The 22,264-nt window shown below is 30.9% G+C and overlaps 2 protein-coding genes across 3 annotated transcripts; both read right to left on the reverse strand.

Annotated features, from left to right (window-relative positions):
- Positions 1–2,148: 2,148 nt before the first annotated feature.
- LOC111696992 (uncharacterized) lies at positions 2,149–5,341 on the reverse strand. Its single transcript, XM_023466842.1, has 5 exons — positions 5,294–5,341; positions 5,155–5,207; positions 4,558–4,677; positions 3,591–3,822; positions 2,149–2,542 (listed from the first exon to the last, which is right to left on the reverse strand). The coding sequence occupies exons 3-5, from the start codon at positions 4,656–4,658 to the stop codon at positions 2,450–2,452; spliced, it is 426 nt and encodes a 141-aa protein (XP_023322610.1). The 5' UTR covers positions 4,659–4,677; positions 5,155–5,207; positions 5,294–5,341; the 3' UTR covers positions 2,149–2,449.
- A 440-nt stretch (positions 5,342–5,781) lies between these two features.
- On the reverse strand, positions 5,782–10,805 carry LOC111696966 (uncharacterized). 2 transcript variants are annotated; one of them, XM_023466790.1, is made up of 8 exons: positions 9,743–10,805; positions 9,422–9,460; positions 8,933–9,026; positions 7,221–7,283; positions 7,065–7,114; positions 6,343–6,914; positions 6,084–6,161; positions 5,782–5,845 (listed from the first exon to the last, which is right to left on the reverse strand). In XM_023466790.1, coding segments are annotated over exons 1-8 (954 nt in total). In that variant the 5' UTR covers positions 9,745–10,805; the 3' UTR covers positions 5,782–5,789. The 2 variants fall into 2 exon arrangements, with proteins under 2 accessions (XP_023322558.1, XP_023322559.1); XM_023466791.1 differs by lacking the exon at positions 9,743–10,805 and having other exon boundaries at positions 9,422–9,690.
- Positions 10,806–22,264: the final 11,459 nt, after the last annotated feature.

The following is a 22,264-nucleotide window of genomic DNA, read 5'->3' on the forward strand; positions in this document are numbered from 1 at the left end:
TTTTAATAAAATGTGAAGTTTAAAAGCTGAAATAATATGTATATAAGATTATTGTTTTATCCAACATTTTGGTCAAGGTATCACTCTAGTATGCCAAGTCCATTAGCGCCTGATCCAATCAGGGTTCAGCCATGTGTTTGGTGTCTATTCTGAACCAATAGAAATTGCATGGCGGTAACGTTTATCTTTCTATCTAGATCATCATCCAATTAGAGATGAATCCTTATATCGGCGCTTTAGAAGTAAATGGAAACATTTACTTCCACTGAAACTATAGTGGTATAGACAATCGATAATTTTTCATTGTCAAATTTAGACTTGCAAAAGGCATTTGATGAATTAAGTTGAATTTGAGACATTCCACCTCATGCCTTCATAAAATACAATTGTAATGTCAGCTTTTATATAAACTTTTAAATTAATATATGTATTATGTTTACAAACATGCATTTCTTTACCTACATGTGGATTATAAAAGATCATGTTATTATCTTAACCCCGAGTAAACCCCTGTCATAAAATTCAGGGGTTCCTATGAACAGGAAAGCGAAATGAACAGAAAATTCAGGGGTTCCTATGAACAGGAAAGCGAAATGAACATAAAATTCAGGGGTTCCTATGAACAGGAAAGCGAAATGAACAGAAAAATCAGGATTTCCAACAGAAAACTAATCTTTAATCTAACAGAAAACTCATTTGGCATCATATGTGATATCTTCGAAAGGCGCATTTGTCAAATTAAGTAAATTATTAGTTACCCTGCAAAAACTAGGGAATTTTATTTTATTAGGTCATACAAAATGTAGCTTGTATTGAATTATTTTTAAAGCTTTACTAAAACTTCAATAACCTGTTTTACTCATAGGATAAAGCAAACTTTGAAAATTAAAATATTTTACAATTCAGTTTTATAGTTTAAGATGTGGGCAGATTTATCTGAAAAATTTAAATTGGTCAAACAGATAAAGTCTTTGGTTATTTTGATTTATTTGAACAAAAACAGAGGGTTTGTCTATGATAATTTAGAATTGGTCAGATAGATAGATAAAGTGGTTATGCCATGTTTTGAGTTGGATGGATAGATAGATAGATAAAGTTGGCGGGTCATTTTGAATTGGCTAGATAGATATATATACGGCTGGTTTATTGTATTGATTTGGTTAGATAGATAGATACAGTATAGATTAGTTATTTAGAATTGGTTAGATAGATAAATAAAGTTGGTTGGCTATTTTGAGTTGGATAAATAAAGTTGGTTGGTCATTACTCGTTTTGAATTGGTTAGATAGACACAAGGGCTCAAATTCCCCTATATAGATAGAAGAAAAGGTCAAGTTTATGCATATTTATCCGGTTGCATAAACTCCCCTATATAGATAGAAGAAAAGGTCAAGTTTATGCATATTTATCCGGTTGCATAAACTCCCCTATATAGATAGAAGAAAAGGTCAAGTTTATGCATATTTATCCGGTTGCATAAACTCCCCTATATAGATAGAAGAAAAGGTCAAGTTTATGCATATTTATCCGGTTGCATAAACTCCCCTATATAGATAGAAGAAAAGGTCAAGTTTATGCATATTTATCCGGTTGCATAAAAGTATTTCTCAACATTTTTATGATTTATGATTTAAAGCTTATAAAGTCAATCTTACATGCAATTTACTTTATTTTGACGTGCACTACATAGACAGAAGAGAAGGTCAAATTTGAAGGGAAAACAATATTTTGTAACATATACCACGTATATACGTTTCTATACCGCTTTAGTGTACCATAGTTTTACTAGAAGTAAATATTTCCATTTACTCATAGCGCCGATTGAAGGATTCATAACTCTAATTGGATAATGAGCTAGATAGAAAGATATATGTTACCCCCATACTATTTCCATAGGTTCAGAATAGACAACAAACACATGACTGAATCCTGATTGGATCAGGCGCTAATGGAGTGAGTGTATGTAAAGTTAAATGTCCCAGGTGGGACAGTTCAAATCAGCTGACTGCGAAGATTGGCCCAGCTCGGATGTTCAAATGTACACTGGATGTGCGTGTATACATTTAAATTTTTTTTTGTTCTTCTCAATAGTTTTTTTTTAATAAGTTATGATTGAAAACATATAAGATAACGTAAAATATACTTTAATTTGACATAACAGGTACACAATTAGTAAAATTAGAACAATGAGTAAAAAAACAAGAAAAAAATAATCTATGTTTGCAGGCTTGCACTGGTAAAGTAGCAGAAATTTGTTTTCGCCTTATATTCATATAAAAAATAAGAAAAAATACCCATCAGGGATTTTACTAAACTTTACCTAAAATTGTTTTATTTTACATTTTAATTAATTTACGTTATACAGAGATATTGAAAGCACTAGAGTTTTAGATTGTGTATGCATTGCTAGTAAAATTGGAACTAAATAACACTATGTTAAATAAGAGTTTTATAAGAGTTCTAAATATATTCTATCTTTTAGATCAGAATCACTGTAGAGAGAAGGATCTTCAAATAAAAGAGAACAGAGATCACCATCATCCTGTATACAATATACAATACATAATACATAATAGACAATACACAATACACAATACACAATACACAACACTCATGTGTATTCTGCTAGTCTTGAAACGAAATGTTTTGTCCATCTATGATTTTGTTATGTATAAAATGTCCATCTATGATTTTTTATATATAAAATGTCCATCTATGACATGTTATATATAAAATGTCCATCTATGATTTTGTTATATATAAAATGTCCATCTATGACATGGACATATTTTGTGGTATTGTAAAAGTTTGTAAAAATGTAAATGATCTTTATTAAAGGGAGTGTTCGCAAAAAATGAAAGGGGGTATAGGCTTAATGCGATAAAAAAGCGCTTTTGATCGCTTCTAATCTTACTTCTATCTGTTGCGTCTATAAGGAGAAAATTGTTAAAAACGACTAATACCGAAGAACGTAGCACCCATACTTATTCAGAAAGATGCAACATACGACTTAGACCGTAAAAAAATCTATTTAATTTCAAACAAATCATTCAGATATTACACCCTATGGTCATCGATTATCTTTCGCCACATTTGTATATAGTTGATTTTTCATAATATGTTTTAATTGTTATGATCTGAGAGTTACTTATACAAACATTTATTCCTGCTTCGAGGATTCTTGGTAATGAAGACGACATTTTCATATTTTCCAGAAATGTTCGAAAACAAGTTGGAAGCTAAATGTTATTTTAAAAAATAAAATCAAAACATATTATGAAAAATCAACTATATACAAATGTGGCGAAAGATAATCGATGACTATAGGTTGTAATATCTGAATGATTTGTTTGAAATTAAATTGATTTTTTTACGGTCTAAGTCATATGTTGCAATTTTCTGAATTTGTATGGGCGCTAAGTTATTCGGTATGAGACGTCTTTAACAATTTTCTCCTTATAGACGCAGCAAATAGAAGTAAGATTAGTAGCGCCATCAAAAGCGCTTTTTTATCGCATTAAACCTATACCCCCTTTCATTTTTCGCGAACACTCCCTTTAAATGAATGGTGTACTGTATATTGTATATCCCTGGTGTACAGATCTCCTAAGTTGTTGATAATCTGTTCGTTTAGCTCGTGATGTTCTGATCAGCTGTAGTTGGAACCAGGACACTTTCACAGATTCTTGTATTATATTCACAGTTTCTTCAGACTCTTCATTCAAGGAATCTGATACTTCTTGACAATATGATTCTTTATCAATTTTTGAAACCAAATCCTTGGCTAGCTGGTCTATATTTGTTTCTTCACATGAATCCTTGCTGAAATATTGGAAAAGTTAATGTTATTCCTTTGACACGAGGAAGGGAACCACTGGCTGCCGTGAGCCTCCCAGATTCGTTACAATGCAGTGCCTTCGCTTTATACATAGTAAACAACCATTCAAATACTGTATCTAATATCTAGACCCTAGAAAGATCTGCAAGAAATGTTAGGATTGTGATTGAAAATATTTGACTCACAATTTACAATTCAATTTGTATGGATTTATGACTCACAATTTACAATTCAACTTTGTATGGATTTATGACTCACAATTTACAATTCAATTTGTATGGATTTTTGACTCACAATTTACAATTCAATTTGTATGGATTTATGACTCACAATTTACAATTCAATTTATATGGATTTATGACTCACAATTTACATTTCAATTTGTATGGATTTATGACTCAAAATTTACAATTCAATTTATATGGATTTATGACTCACAATTTACAATTCAATTTGTATGGATTTATGACTCAAAATTTACAATTCAATTATATGGATTTATGACTCACAATTTACAATTCAATTTGTATGGATTTATGACTCACAATTTAACTTTCTGTATTTACGCTTGGTTTGAAAAAGAAGATTGTTTTTTTAAATATACAAGTAGCGCCAAAAAAATATGGTTCTTCACCTTAATATGTTAAAATGAGTACCTGCAGATTGTGTTTATAATATCATTTATTGTCAAAAAAACTTGTTTCCTGTTTAGTGTTTACCTTTCATATTTCCCTTTAAACGATGTATTCCGTTGGTGTGTTGAAAGTGTTTGCTGATCAGTGCGGCTAGATAAATTTGGAACTGTAGAACCAGCGGTCATTCTACACTCAGTACATAACCTAATATAATTCAATATTTGATAAATGTCACAAAACATTAAACAATAAGATTTAGATTTTTAAAAATAATTTTCGCTGGCGCTGGATTTTCGAACATTCCTGGAAAATATGAAAATGTCGTCTTCATTATCAAAAATCCTCGAAACAGGAATAAATGTTTTCAAAAGTAACTCTCAGATCATGAAAAATACAAAATATTATGAAATATCAACTATTTACGAATGCGTCGAAAAATAACCGATGACTACTGTTTGTAATATCTGAATGATTTGTTTGGAATTAAATTGATTTGTTTACGATCCGAGTTGAATGTTGCATCTTTCTGAATTTGTATGGACACTACGTTCTTCGGTATGAGTCGTTTTTAACAATTAGTAGCGATTAGTAGCGATTAGTAGCGATCAAAAGCGCGTTTTTATCGCATTAAGCCTATACCCCCTTTCATTTTTCGCGAACACTCCCTTTAAAAAGAAATACCTTGAAAGGAGCGGAGATTCACCAACACTTCTAGATCTCAGCAACCTTCCATTCTGCGGTAGTAAAATACATTTTGAAAGAAAAAGATTTTCAAGATTTTATTGCATAGAATAGGAATAAGAAGAGAATGAATGAATACCTCATGATTAGCTCTAAAATCTGATGGATCATCAGACTTACCAACTTTTAAACTTTAAACAGAGAAAATATAATATTTTATTTTAAAGCCTCAAGCAAAGTAACATTTATGAAATTAATTTCTTTAAAGTTTGTTTTTTATAAACCCTGTTTTTCCTGAAAGGATTGATTGAATTTGTACTTGATTCATATATAGCATTAGATCTCTTCAACTGCTTTCTGTAAGATAATTAAATGTTTTCTTAGATGTAGAAATTATCTATCTATCTATCTATCTATCTATCTATCTATCTATCTATCTATCTATCTATCTATATGTCTATCTATCTATCTATATATCTATCTATCTATCTATCTATCTATCTATCTATCTATCTATCTATCTATCTATCTATCTATCTATCTATCTATCTATCTATCTATCTATCTATCTATCTATCNTAAATTATCTAAAAATACAGAGAGATATTTTCTGCACTTGTTGTGATTTTTCTAAATTATCTAAAAATACAGAGAGATATTTTCTGCACTTGTTGTGATTTTTCTAAATTATCTAAAAATACAGAGAGATATTTTCTGACACAACTACAAAGATTAATCTACAATAAAGTTAATTCCTAATTTAAATCTCATAAACTCTAAATTTGTAATTTAATTTGTTCAGGTTTAATGTTACAACAAAGCAGAACTTATTTATAAATAAAATAATAGAACTTTTTTCCTTAAAAATAGGAAATGCACATTAAAAACAAAAAATACCGTAAAATGAAAAATTGAAGTAGAAAGCATACCATGAAGAAAAGTGTTATGAGATTCTTCAGTTCGGGTTTTTCTTGATAATTCTTTACACTCGAAACTTTTCCGACCAACTTGAACAAATGTAATTAAAGCAAAAACTATATTAACCAGATAAAACTAATTAAATTTATAATATAAAATAAATGCTTGCTTCTTTTAATCAATTCTGATAAACAAAACGATCGCCCCACAAAAAATCATGAAATGCATTTTGTTTTGATTACAATGCAATAAAATATATTTATTATTTACCGTCTGAAGATTGATGTAACAGTTTCTTTTTTCGTTCTTTTCTTGTATTTTTTTGAAGTACTGGAGATAAGATGTTGTCAAGTTTAGCCAAAGGTATCTTTAAAGCCGAACACGATGATGATTGCTGAATACCTTTTTGCCTTTCATAAATTGTAGATATCAAACTGTCAGAGTTCAATTTGGTTAACTTTTTACATGTGTTTTGTGGTATTAATGCATCATCAGTGCCGGTATTTGAGGAAACAGCCGATTGTTGAATTGTTTCCACAATATTGAGTTTATCAGAAATCAGCGTGGATTCATTTTCAACTGTGTCTGGATCTTTCTTAAACGAGGCGGATTCTCTGACAGTTTCAACTGAACTAGATTCAGATTCAGAAGAATGTATATCAGACGAGGAATAAAATGGCCCTGTGAAGGAGTGTGGGGATATAGCACAAGAATATACTGCTGGATCAGGTTGGTTTTGTTTGTTTGAGATTCCTAGAGTGATTATTGATGCAGGAGCAAATGCAAATGATGCCATTACTGAACCCATTGCAGAACCTGGGTATGCCGGAGCGGAGGTCTTTCTGGAGAAAAAAATTGGGTAAGTACTAATAGTAACTACTAACTACTATCCAAAGATTGTTTAAAGAAATCAATGTTTTAGTTTTTTTTTTTCAATTTACAGAGGTAAAAAAATCTTAGATATGTTAAAAAGATTGCTAAAGATATTTTACCTTGTTTTCTCAGTATTTTTTTCATTCGTGGCAATTATTTCTTGGGACAACTAAATAAAACAGAAATTGATAAAAGTTTCAAAAATTCTGATAAAATGAAGATTTCCTACAACCTGAAACATTGTGTTTTGACAAATTTTATTTAGATAGATTAACCTGTCTGTATTTAGGTTTAGAATTAAACACTTGAGGATCTCTGGCAGCAGTTTGGAACGGATACTGCGTATAAACAATGATATTTAATATTATTTTTCAAGGTCCGTCCCAGTTCTTTTGTTAGTAAGTTCAGTGATCTACATATATAAAGTTGTAACCACTATTTGTTTGTTTGTTTGGATGTCCGATCATAACACAGGAACCCCTTGACCGATTTGCCTCAAGCTTTGATTGGGGAAGTCAGAAGGCCCACAGGAATGTGCTTATAGGGAAAATAGCTAAAATCGTAATTTACAACTAGAGCGCAAAGGCGCAGCTGGAGTAACATGAGTCTCCTAGGCAACGCTGGGTTCTCAAGCTAGTTCTTAATATGCATTTGATGCATGCATGCATGATTGTTAACACAAATTCTAAATATAAGGAAGACGATTTTATCGACTCAGATGCCGTGGTCTATTCTCAAGATGTGTGTATCCATTTCCGCTATGAAGCACCCACATGTCCCCCTCGCTCCTCACCCCTCTACACATCCCAGCCCTCAGTCAGGTTAGGAGAGTTGAGCTAGTAACAGCTCCGACACAGGGAGCCTCTTGACTCCTTCATGATGATGAAACAGATTTCCAGCTAACAGCAGGCGTGCTTATACCTGAGGGTTCCCAGTTCATCATGCATTCCAGAGACAACATAATCGCTCATAGTCAGCATGACAAGCCGCGATCTCTTCCAACTGATTTTGATAAGCCCTGTTGTCCCAGTTCCTGTTGATCTGCTCCACCAACATGAAGCTCTACAACACTCCCATGAAGTGGCATCAAATATTCATCATTAATTCCTTTGTTAATTTCTAAATCAACCAATTTTAACTCCAACTTATATGCAAATATTTCAAAACTTTCGTTTTTTTAAATAAATGTTAGAAATATCCATTTTAGATCTCTTTATTTTACTATAGTGACTTTTAAAGTCAAGATTTTGAAATATGGAAATCTAGGCGGGTTATATCTTGGTTGGTTGGATGTTAAAGTTTCGAATTTGTTTTACTCCCTGTTGTCCCAGTTCCTGTTGATCTGCTCCACCAACATGAAGCTCTACAACACTCCCATTAAGTACCATCGAATATTCATCATTAATTCCTTTGTTAATTTCTAAATCAACCAATTTTAACTCCGTCTTATATGCAAATATTTCAAAACTTTCGTTTTTTTAAAATAAATGTTAGAAATATCCATTTTAGATCTCTTTATTTTACTATGGTGACTTTTAAAGTCAACAATGATGATTTTTAAACTGAAGTAAATTATTTTAAATAATGTTAAAAGCAGAAGATACACGCACATAAGATAAATCAAAACATTTCCTGTTTTTATGTTGTCTTGCTGTAAACCTGTTTTTATATTGTCTTGCTGTAAACCTGTTTTTATCTTGTCTTGCTCTAAACCTGTTTCTATATTGTCTTTCTGTAAACCTGTTTTCTATTGTCTTGTTGTAAACCTGTTTTTATATTGTCTTGGTGTAAACCTGCTTTCTATTGTCTTGCTGTAAAGCTGTTTTTATATTGTCTTGTCTTGCTGTAAACCTGTTTTTATATTGTCTTTCTGTAAACCTGTATTTATATTGTCTTGCTGTAAACCTGTTTTTATATTGTCTTGCTGTAATCCTGTTTTTACAAACAAAAACAAAACATAAGTTACAATTAATCATTGGATTTATTCCTTAGAGTTTTTTGCTGGTTTGAACTCTTCAGTCCTTGGTATAATTCCTAAATCTTCCAGTCTTTTCCTTTCCTCAGCCTTCTCTCTTCTCCATCTAAATCATTTATAGTTTTAGTTTCCTAGTACTGTTTTACTTTCTCTTCTTTTCTTTTTATCCTTGTTATGCTTTAAATCAACATTAAAAGGTTGTTTTTAAAAATTGTAAAATCGTTTTTAATCTTGCAGGAGAAAAATTTGGTAACAAACCTTCCAGAAAAAGGATCTGAATACTGACACAAACTTACAACAGCAGGATGAAAAGATATGGGGATGGGAATATTAGAATTTGTGGAGAGTGTTCAGTTCAATGGCAATCTACTGATAACAGTTAAATCCATAAAAAAAATTTCTAAGTTTTTGCTTTTCCTCATTGCTTCTTCATCAAACTCACATTTATGTAACTTTCGTTTATTTTTCGTAATTTTTTTCATTCTTTACTCAGCTTTTTACCTAAGAACATCAGCCCCACACCCGATATGAGGCATTTTCCTGAACGATTTTTATTTCAATTTAATTTTATAAAATTATTCTAATTTTGGAATCTTTACTAATTTAATTGTTATTTAGATTTTTTGATAATTTTTCCATAGAAAAAGAATTCATTTCTTTTGTCTGTATTTAAAAATGAATGAAAAATTATTTTTACACATACAAACATGAAGAAATGTATTGCATATATCATAACCCTTATTTCTGTAAAATAGATATATTAAACTTGATATATTTCAGTTTTTAACTTCACATTTTTATTGAAAAAGAATTATACTAAACATAATGTTTCACGTCTATCATGACAATTCTTTGAACACTGACCCTTATTTCTGTAAAAAAGACATATTAAACTTGATATATAAAGGAAAGTACAGAGTTTGCAGTAGCGTAGTAGTGTAAACTGTCACACTGACCCTTATTTCTGTAAAATAGATATATTAAACTTGATATATGTAGGAAAGTACAGAGTTTAGTACAGTTAGAACCAGAAAACCCTGAAATAAGAAGACATGGCTTTAAAAATGAGAGATAGCAATTTTGCAGTACAAACAGACCAATTTTGCAGTACAAACAGACCAATTTTGCAGTACAAACAGACCAATTTTGCAGTACAAACAGACCAATTTTTTCTCAAGAAGTGATCTAATAAATTGCTAGAAAAACTATTGCTCTAATGTCGTCTTCCAATTCCACAATTTCGTTGGTTCTAAATGATTTGTTGTGCAAGGAATAGAAATTCAATGGGAAAGCGTTTTAAACATCACTGAATAAAATGTATAGAAAAAATAATTATAATAATGATAATGTATTTTGACATTTTAGTTTATAAAATAAAGAAAAAATTCTTTTAAAATTTAAAATTAGGTTGAGACCATTATAACCAGTATATTATCTACTAAATGTACTGAAGGAAATATATGTACATCTGTGTCTTGTATGCTGTATAATATATATTGTTTATGTATATTATTTACTAAATGTACTGAAGGCAATGTATGTCTGTCTGTTTCCTATTTACTGTATAATATATAATGTTTATGTATATTATTTACCAAATGCACTGAAGGTAATGTATGTATGTCTGTTTCCTGTATACTGTACAATAAATATTGTTTATGTATATTATTTACTAAATGTACTGAAGGTAATGTATGTATGTCTGTTTCCTTTATAATGTATAATATATAATGTTTATGTATATTATTTACTAAATGCACTGAAGGTAATGTATGTATGTCTGTTTCCTGTATACTGTATAATATATATTGTTTATGTATATTATTTACTAAATGTACTGAAGGTAATGTATGTATGTCTGTTTCCTGTATAATGTATACTGTATAATATATAATGTTTATGTATACTATCTACTAAATGTACTGAAGGTAATATACGAACTGCTTTCTGTTGATAACCAGCCTAGCAGCCAACCCAAATATAAACACTGTACTTATGCATTTTTAAACAGATAGAATTACTATTCTTTATTATTCTTCACAATTCGTCAACATTGGGTCAACTAGCTTGAAATGAACTTGTTGACAATTTATCTGATTGTTTACTGAAAACGGAACATCTGATCAATTTCAGAGTCTAGAAATTGCAATGAAAATACATATAACCTTAATTTTGATTAACAGAATTCAAACGTTAGATTTAAAAATGATCGTTATCATTTCTGTAACAAATATTAAAATCGTCTAAATATTAACAAATCGTACACATCCCTCGGCATGATTTTTTAGTCACTTTGAGCCTGAAAAGGAGTTCAATGTGTACAATGCATGTAAATGGTCTATAGACGTACACTTCTGTGCCACTTCAGTAATTGTAAATTTGCGGTACAGTCCAACGTAGGACTGCAAAGGTTGGCCCTGCTCGGATATTCAAGTGTATACCGGTGGGGCGTGGTAGCTTATGCTGAAACAAACTGGGTAAAGCTTGACAGGTTGTCAGAGAATTGATTTAGAGAAAATAAAATAATTTTCAAGAAAACTTTTTACAAAAATAAGACCCAAAAGGTTACATAGCATAAATGTGTGCAGTACACCTGCAGTGGAGTATGAAAACAGTACAACAAAACTTTATTCGATTTACTTCCACTCTTTGATCGTACATCAATGAAAGAAATTAAAACCATCGAAACTTTAGGAAGAATATCTGAATTGTTACATTATCAAATGAATTCCGTATATTGTTTTAACACTGTATTCAAAATTAAATAAGATTTGTGAAAAATATGTTTTATCTGAACATTTTTTATATTGGTAGGATCTATAAGCATTTTTAACATTTCTACGTGACGATTCATGCGTTGGAAAATCATTAAATTCCATGGAGTTATTATGTATTGTAATCTTTTCTGGGAAATATTCATTGTGGCAACTTATGAATGAGAGGAATACGTGCTTGATCCTTTAATCTAATTTCCCCTTACTATGTTCCGACAGCGGGTTCCGGGAGAAAGGAATTTAGTCGTTGCCACAAACTCTGATTTTCTTCTCTCTATATCTTTGTCGCAGCACTGTGTTAAAACTATAAATTCTGTTTGTTTTTAATCTTCACGACAGAAACCATCTCAAGAACAGACCGAAATATATTTTTTAAAAATGTGGAACTAGCATCTATACTTGATTTACTCTACAGAGGTTTGGTCCATCAACATCGCCGAATTTTAAATCAAAAGTCTACACAGTCAAGTCGGAAAGATATAGGGGTTAGAAAATTTGAGTTTGTGGCAAAGATTCAATTTCTTGGTTTAATTTTTCCAATGAAATGACCAATACTTTTAGGCTTTCTATCGCCTAAATTTCAAAAAAATGTTCCATTTTAGTTTTCCAGTTCCAGTTCACGTTTTATTGGATTACATTTATTTACCCCCTGTATATTTCTAAACTAACAGAAATTATATTCCCATTAAAGAAGAAGGTAAGCGTATTTTCAAGGACCTTCCATTTAAAAAAAGCATCGCAAAGGTATACGAGGTTTTATTTAAGAAATAATAATGTTTAATTTCTAGAGGTCTTAGAATCTAGTTTACAGTTACACATTTAATGTTTTTAATCCGCGTTGGAGATCTTCCAGATTTCCGGGAATACAATTGACGTCAAGTGCGTTGAGTTCACAGAGTATACGCTAGTGTTACTCCAGATTTAAAATACGCACTTAGTTCTTTGTCCTTGAAAGGTTTAAAGAGAATCGAATTAAATCAGAAGGTCTCTTTTACAATCCTTTTACAAGTAATCGGCAGCTGAAATCCAAACCAAAAAAAATACATTAGTTTAATCAATTATGCCTGAGAAACAATATATATTAAGTTTAATTTTGAATATTTTGGACAGAATTATGAGAATATCAAATTACATGATGGTTAGACCTTACATTTAAAGACCTAGTTGTCATTATGTTTCCGCCAATCCTTATAGTTTTCTGTGTTATTCTCACCGCTCCACATAATTACCATGCTAGATTTTTACTTGTTCATTCAGAGGTAATTTAGAAACCATCACTTTAAACTGGGAAGCCATGCAAACGAAGGCAGGCCAAATTATTTTCAAAGTAAGTGAGTATTCGCCCCAAACTGTATCCCCATATCTGTATAACCTTATGGTTTAAACTTAATCATCGAGCTGGAGATATATTGAGATTAGAAAATTAGAACTTGTGACTAGTGTTCAGTTCTTTTAAGAGTTTATAAAAGAAAAAAGCAATGATTGATCTCCACCAGTGATAAAGCGTTAATATCAGAGTGAGTGATGGATATTGGATATTGCCAAGCTAGGCCGAATCTTTAAATTTATTTTATTTTCATTTACCAAACAAAACAATTCTGAAGATTACATTATTTTTAAGCAATTGCTATTTTTAAGGTGGCAAAGAAATTGAGTCTTTGTCACAAACTCAAATTTTCTAATTCCTTTCTTTTTGCAACCTATAATGGTGTAAACCTTAGATATTTCAAACTTAGTCTATTTGAACAGAATTCATAGTTTGAAATATCTAAGGTCTACAACATTAGGATCCAGGGATTAGAAAATCAGGATTTGTGGCAAAACTCAATTCCTTTGAAGGTTACCCCAGGGTTTTAAAAATTGGATATAATACGGTTAATTCAGTGAATTGTATATAATGTATAAGGAAGTATATTGGATAAAATACGGTTAATTCTGTGAATTGTATAATGTATAAGGAAGTATATTGGATATAATACGGTTAATTCAGTGAATTGTATATAATGTATAAGGAAGTATATTGGATAAAATACGGTTAATTCAGTGAATTGTATAATGTATAAGGAAGTATATTGGATAAAATACGGTCAATTCAGTGAATTGTATAATGTATAAGGAGATACCCTGACTGATTCATTTTAATACTTAATTTACAGAGCTCTACGTGTCGGAAATTAAGAAACTTGGACAGAAGCAAGATATGTCAATTATGTTGTACAATGTACAATGGTCGAAATATTCCAAACAACCCTGAGAGAAAAAGTTTATTTTTCATCACTTTGCTGGATTCCAAATACTTGTGAATTGTGAAAAAATAAATCTGTCTGTTAATTTTATATACCACAAAAGATAACAATGGTCCAATTTTGCCAATTATTTATGTATATGCCAATTAACCATCTAACCATTTCCTTTAAAACCCTTCAACCGTAATGTGATTAGTCTTTATCTATGGTCAAACTTGTAATTTTTCTTCTAAGTAATTTTACGTACCTCCTGTAAAGAGTCATATCCTTGATAAACGATTTTAAATTTTTATCTGAGTAATAATGTGAGAGATTGTTTGGTTTGGATATTATATTTTCTATGATTTGCGACACACTTTCTATTAAATACGGATTTATATCTTGTTTGTGTAGCATGTTTCAACGGTGCTTTGATTAAGGTTTGAGGGGAACCGTAGAGAATCGTCGATGGTGCTCTTTAAAAGAAAGTTTTTACGAAATAACGTTTAAATACTGGATCTATTTTCGAACGGAAAATAAGCTATGTTTAACCAAAATCTACCGACCCTCTAGCAATAATGCGCAGAATGGATTAGAGTTTTTACTATCTAAACTAATAACAGAATTTCAGAAAAGGCCTCAGTTTTATCTTTGCGACCTGATGGCCTGTTGATATTTCAACAGAATTCGTATTTTGAAATATAAAAAGTTTGTTCTATGGATTACAAAGATATATTTTTGGGAAAAAAATCTCTCATTCATTAAACTTAAAAAAAAAAGTCTTACTTTAGGCTGGTGAGTTTTTATTGGAGGTTCCTGACAATGCTAAGTATAATAAACTTAATTCAAAACACTATTTTTTGTTTATTATTTTCTTCTAAACCTGACGCTATAAAATCTAATTAAATCGTATCAAAAAACATGTTTTTTTTATGCTCTGAAAATGGGTTATAATCTTATTTACATCATCTATTCAAGGTTACATAGTATATTTTTCAGATTGTCGCTGAAAGCATTTAATCAGAAATCTTTAAATCAGGAACCGTTAAAACAGGAACCAGAAGGGAATGGTGAATATTTTACTCTTTTTGAACAGCTTTTCCTGATTTATTTGTGAATCCAAAATTGTCAAAGAAATTGAAAATTATGTCCTGATAGAGAATTGAACAGAAACTCTCCGCTTTTTTATCCCAACTTTAATTCTTTAAAGTAGCTGTAAATTTTAATTCTTTAAGATTAAAAAGATTATTTTGACCATAACCTTATTTTTATTGTGGTGCAATCTTCGTTTAGAAAACCGGTTTTACTTCTTTATAACCATGAATCATTTAATGGCTATTTTGTTTTAAGTAAAGAACACCATTACATCCAGTGCGATTGAGCCTAATTTCATTTAGGATATTATCTTTGACATATTGTTTTTTAATCATTTGTAAAATTAACAAAATAAATGAAATAATCGAATCATTAGATGATCTGCCTCTGTCAGATCGATAAAAACGACTCCACCAGAGTCAAATCGAAAAATAGAATTATTTTTTTATGGTTTTAATCCGTTTATTTCCTTGATCACAAATCTTTTAACATAACCATTAAATGATAATTAAATAAAATGTTTAGGTTATGCTACCCAGGGAGACGATTACCTAATTCTTCCTGGTAAATAAATTTTTTCTTGATTTGTTTTACCTTAGAAATATATTCATCCTAGTATATACATAATCTGATATTCATCCCAGTGTATACATAATCTGATATTCATCCCAGTGTATACATAATCTGATATTCATCCCAGTGTATACATAATCTGATATTCATCCTAGTGTATACATAATCTGATATTCATCCTAGTGCATACATAATCTGATATTCATCCCAGTGTATACATAATCTGATATTCATCCTAGTGTATACATAATGTGATATTCATCCTAGTGTTTATATAATCTCATATTCATCCCAGTGTATACATAATCTAATATTCATCCCAGTGTATACATAATCTGATATTCATCCTAGTGCATACATAATGTGATATTGAACCTAGTGTATATATAATCTGATATTCATCCCAGTGTATACATAATGTGATATTCATCCTAGTGTATACATATTCATCCCAGTGTATACAAAATCTGATATTTATCCTAGTGTATATATAATCTGATATTCATCCTAGTATATACATATTCTGATATTCATCCTAGTGTATATATAATCTGATATTCATCCCAGTGTATACATAATCTGATATTCATCCTAGTGTATACATAATCTGATATTCATCCTAGTTTATACATGATTTGATATTCATCCTAGTGTATACATAATTTGCTATTTATCCTAGTGTATACATATTCTGATATTCATCCTAGTGTATACATAATCTGATATTCATCCTAGTGTATACATAATCTGATATTCATCCTAGTGTATACATAATCTGATATTCATCCTTGTGTATACATAATCTGATATTCATCCTAGTGTATACATAATCTGATATTCATCCTAGTATATACATAATCTGATATTCATCCTTGTGTATACATAATATGAAAAGAATCTCCTCTCAAAGCCAAAAAACAAGGTCAGGAGGAACTTCCGGAAAGGAATTGATTTTTTGTAACAAAATCTGATTTTTTAATCCCTTTATCTGAGCAATCCAATATTGCAGACCTTTAATATTACCATTTTAGTTTACTTGATTCAACATAAGTCACAGTTTGAAATATCTAACGTCTACAATATTGGGTTGCAAAGATATAGGGATAAGAGAATCAGAGTTTGTGGCAAAGACTTAATTCTTTTAAGTTTAATTTTTTCCTTTAAAAGTCAACGAACTTAAATTAAAATTTTTAAACCACACTAAGAACCTGGTTCTACCGAGTTCCCTAATCAAAATTTGAGGCAAATCGGTCCAGGGGTACATGAGTTATGATCGGACATCCAAACAAATAGACAGACACCCAAACAGAAAATATCCGGACATTTCTCCTGAACTTGATTTCTTGGTTTGTGCGTTTTTAAAAATGTCTTTTGTAGGATTATCCTTAATTTTGAAATAGTTTCTCAAATGTATAGTTTTGAAGAAGTAATTTTGTTAGGGGTTAATCTATCTCCTAACGAAATAAAGAAAAAAAATGTAAGAAAAAACACGTCCTTTATAATCTGATTTTCATCCTGTAATACTTAATCTAATATTAATTCTAGTTTATATATAATCTTATATTCATCTTATTTATTCCTAATCTTATATTATTAATCAAGAGAATGTTGTATATGATGAATCATACAAAGTAAACAAAGGGTAGAAGTACAGTGTACAAGGTGTACAAGTGTGCAGCTTCAGGTATAGTATGTTTTTTTCAAAGTAACGAAAAGAGGCTAAAAAATGCTCAAACTATCGTTTGCATGTTTTTAACAATGTTTTTTTAATTTTTGTAAAATAAAATTGCACGAGGAATAGTTAATAATTTCAAATGTTCATCTATAATCTTTTTTTCTCCTTTTTCCATCTGCACGTCCGCAGTTTCTTTTTTTCTTGCCTCCCTTTGCCCGTCCATTTATGGCGCTGTTTTTGCGCCATTAGAAGACAGTGGAGGATCACCCTTTCATTGTATAGATGTACCCCTCTCCGTTTTTTTTGTTTTCCTTAATTATAATTGCAGCCACAGCACTGAATATTCTGTCTACTTGCATTGGCTAGGTCACCACTTCTAGCATTTTAAGTTAATTTCTATTTCCAGCGAGGGAGCAATAGCTTCCCTGCATTGCACCGCACATTTTTACTTTCCTATACAAGGAGGGTTGCCACTCAACAAAGGATAATCAAGTGACCTGCACTTAGGTAATTTTGTTGTACGAGCCAACAGAGAAATGTCCTCGCTTCTCATTTCGCTGTTTGTGAGAATGTTCGATGGTACGTAGAGGAGAGTTGGAGATGAGGATGAGGGTTTGTAGGAGTGGCGTATTAGAAATGTTTCGTTAAAATCATTCCATTTTTCCACATGCTTTACTGTTTTCCAGTCCAGTGGAATTCCTTAGGAAGTATCCCATTTAGTGTTCACCGCTGCATGCACAATGCAGAGTTGTCCCCTTTCATTAGCTCTGCTCAGGGAGCAGGGAAAGGGCCTTTTCAGAAAGGGCTCCGATCGCTAATTGGAGTGAATATAACACCGGATTAGTATTAGACATAGTAGCTCTTTGTTATTCCTATTTCTTAGTACCCCAGCCTTGGGTACTGTAGCTAAGAAGGAGGCTAGCTAATTGAGCTTGGGGTTCAGGGCCGCTTTGCCTTCCCTCCCTCCATATGTGCAGACACCTTTCTCAGCGTCCACTGCAAATAGTGCAGAGAGAATTTTAGCAGAGCTCTGTTATTCTAGGCTCTATGAATGCAGCTGATTTTTTGCATGTAATGCTTTACTTTTGCTAAACTTTTATAGTTCAAAAAGTTTACTCTGAAAGAAATGTTAAACCAGACGATTTTTCCAAATGATTTAACCAATTTTTCGTGTTGGCTTTTTGTTTTTAAAATCAAATAAAATTTTTAAAACGAACAAAAGAGCTGTCGAAATATGGCGATTGGGAATTAAAAAATACTTTTTAGAGTGTTACATCTTTAGATTAGCATGTAATCTTCAGATATTTAAGAGACCATCCCATTTATGGAACGTCAACGACAAACACACGGATGACAAATTTAGGTATTAGGTGTCATTGAAAATTACCCCCAATTTTGAAGCAGGTTTCAAGGAAATCTGATGAGAAGACGTTTTTTAGGAAATGGGGTTTGAAATATCGGCTAAATAGATCCTAGTTTTTCAGGACGTAAACCTGCGAAAAGGTAATAAACAGCTAATTTATTCGTTTCAGAGCAAACAGAAAGAAAATAGAACCAAAATATCTTTTTATTCTAAAGGGAGTTGGTAATCTATATACTATTAATGAAATTAAGCTACGAGTTGACAGATTTTTAGAGTTAAAGATTATAGAATATCTCTTGCTAATAACCCTGTGTTTTGAGCACTTGGATGAAGCATTAAATCTGTTGTTTAAAGGTCTTATGCTAGGATGAGTAGCTTCTGGTGCTGCTCTTAGACAAGAGTCAATATGATTCCAAATACACTCCCAATAGGAATGTAGTAAATGGCTTATTGGAACAGAAAATTAAATTGTCTTACAAATAATAAAATTTAGACTTATGCTGGTGGAAAATGGCACTATTTGATTAGAGAACTACTCAAATTTAAAGAAATATATGATTTATGGGAAGGAAAAAGAGTTTGGGGACCAAAAATGAAAATTTGGGACGGAAAATGAAATGACCAGCATGAAAAATAACATTGTTAACCCTAAACAATGAATACTCCGTTGTAAAGTCGTCTTTGACTTAAATTTTCTCTCGGAGACCACCAAACCAAACCTTGCCTCCCAGATAGTATAAACAACTTCACGTGTAGCAATACAGTTTCAAAAAGTTAAACAAAAGAATAATATTCATAAAAAATAGTGATTTACATTGATAATCAATTGCCATTTTATTGCAGAAGTCAAAAACGTCATTTTAGTACTTTTTATACCCAATTTGTGCCCGCATTCAAGTTGCTAGATCGTTAAGAATTTTTTTCATTATAAACATTATTTTCACAATATGTAATCATACTAATTAAATTTAATTTTTCAGGAAATAAAGAGATTTCATTATTATCGATTTTTTGGAGACGGTTTATGTTCTGAATGTGTAGAAACCGTAGTAATCGGGATCTTTAGTTTGGGAAACAAATACCCCTTCAAATTCCGTCCCTGGTAGATTACTGATTAGCTTACTTAAAATAAAGAGGTGGTTATTGAGGCAAAAACTCGAAAAGTTCAACTTCAGCCAAAAACCTTGCAAAATATTTTAAATTCTGATTGTTGATTTCATTTTCTATTTTCCAATAATTAATATCTTATTTTATTAATAACTTATTTTCTCTCACAAATAAATTTATTTTCCTCCCCAAAAGCCCATTTTCCGTCTCAAAAACCAAGTACACATTTAAGATTTTCTTACATTTTGTTGTAGATCTCATTTCCTATCCTAGCATTTTCATTTTCCCCTCTCGTAACCCAGATTTAGATTCCATTTTCACAAGTACATTCTTGACTTACTTCTTGTTGGTTTCATTTTCATTCCAGTTTCAATCACAAAATTTTATTTTTCAAACATAACAATTTCTTTTTCCTTCCTAGTATCATCTTAGTGCATCATCTTAGAGATTAACCCTGGGGATTTGAGCAAGATAATTGCTGAGTACTTTAGCACTAAAAAATTTTATGTGAAAATTAATTTTTCAATCTAAATATTAAGTAGTTTATTTTATTATGTATTTCACTAAATATATGTAAGATAACCAACTCCATTTAGAAGAAAAAAATATTTGGTCTATTTTCTTTATTTTTGCAGGTTTCCGTCCTGACAAACTATTTAGCTGATCCTTTTGGTCAATATTTCAACCCCCATTTTCTCAAACACGGTTACTCATCAGATTTCATTGAAACCTGTTTTGAAATCTGAGATGAGATTTTAAAAGCTTAAACCCGAGTAAAACCCGGTCCTTGCATCTGCTTAGACCTAAGTAAAGCTCAAGTCAAGACCCGGGTTTTGGATGGCCTTGAGTTTAGTAAGAACCAACCCTCTTGGGTTTTACTCTCTTTAAGGCTCGAGTCTTCAACAGCTCATGATCGTAAATTTCGTAAAATCTTTTATATTTGTACATTTAAAATCTCGGGAATTATTTGTAGTGTCAAATTTTATTGAATAAATAAAATAAGCATACTATGAAAATAATGTATCAACATAAAGTTTGAATTTTCGAAATTTACATCTTCTTGTCACAGCTGATCTCACAGCATTCTGTCTGCTAGAGAGAAAGCTTGCAACACAGTCTCCCATTGGTCGAATCAGAACGAATCCTGACTTGGGTTCTATATAAGCCCGAGTTTGGGTTTTAGTCGGGTTTAAGCTTTTAAAATCTCATCTCAGTAAACCCTATATTTTCCATTTCCGAAAAAAATACGGGTAATTTTAATGAAGCCTAAAATCTGAATTTGTCATGTGTAAATAGTATTTATGAAAGATTATTCACTCTAAATTGTCGATAGATAAATGAATATACATTTCCAATAAAAAATTAAGCGTACCAGGAAAAGATGCAATTTTAATGGCGACATTTTTCACGATAAAATATAGGTCTTTGCTTTTGGCCACGATAAACTAAACTAAACTAAATTGTAAGTAAAGATGAAATCTCAAATGTTCCTGACTACTCTTATTGAAAAGTTCCAGTAATGTCCCTTAAATTTGACCTAAATCCTTGGTTACTATTGAACATTGTTAGAGTATGAATAATTGATGGATTAAGCGTGAAGATTTGCAAAATAACCGAGGCTAAAACATTTCGGCGATATTGATTGCTTATTTGAATTCTCAAAGTAAACGACAATTTGGTTTCAGTTTTAAAAACTTAATAATTGCTATGAAAATAGATTTTCTTAATCATTTTGTATTTGTATGCACTATAGTATTTATACATGTTTCAGGAATAAATATGTTGAGATGATGAGTAAAATCTTTACAGAATTAATGTTTTTATCGATTTAAAAATAAATATAAACCCTGTAACATGTTAAGAGAACTTGATTTAACATAATATTTAATAATGCTATTTAAAGGAAATTCAAGAGTAATTTCTAGTCATCCTCTATGTAAATAAATCAATGTACTAAATTAGAATATGAGGTTTAATTATTTATTTCATAAATTAAACTAGTGAAGACAATGTCAAAAATCGTAAATTTATAGCGATGAAAAGTTAGAAATAAAATACGATTTGGGCTGATTCTTCTGTATAGGCCACTAAAGGATTCATTTTATTACGTTTTATGGAAATTTTTTGAGGTATAGGTTTAGAAGGATGTCCAAATAAAATTTGTTCAGATTTCCATGTGCTCTTTTCTTTTAAATAGACGCTGCACAGGGAGTTCCGAAAAACGCTCTTTTAGTTAGTACGGCTCTCATCATGGTTTGAATTTTTTTATTTTTGGAAATCCATGAAACTAATCGAAAGGCACAATAAGAGTTCTGACAGGTTATGACAGTTTGAAGTTTGCTACCTTAGTTTATTTGAGTTCATAAATTTCTTATCTTTGGTTTTCGTCAATGCTAGGGTCTCCAATTGGAAAATTCTATAAAATGATATAAATGGAAGGATCAGACAGAAAAAAAAACCAGGAAACTAAATGAATTAAAAAATGCATGAAAGAAAAAGATTGCAGTATTTCCTGTTTATGAGTACAACTGC

Source organism: Eurytemora carolleeae, unplaced genomic scaffold (assembly GCF_000591075.1).
Source record: "Eurytemora carolleeae unplaced genomic scaffold, Eaff_2.0 scaffold35, whole genome shotgun sequence".
In the NCBI taxonomy this organism is placed as follows: Eukaryota; Metazoa; Arthropoda; class Copepoda; order Calanoida; family Temoridae; genus Eurytemora; species Eurytemora carolleeae.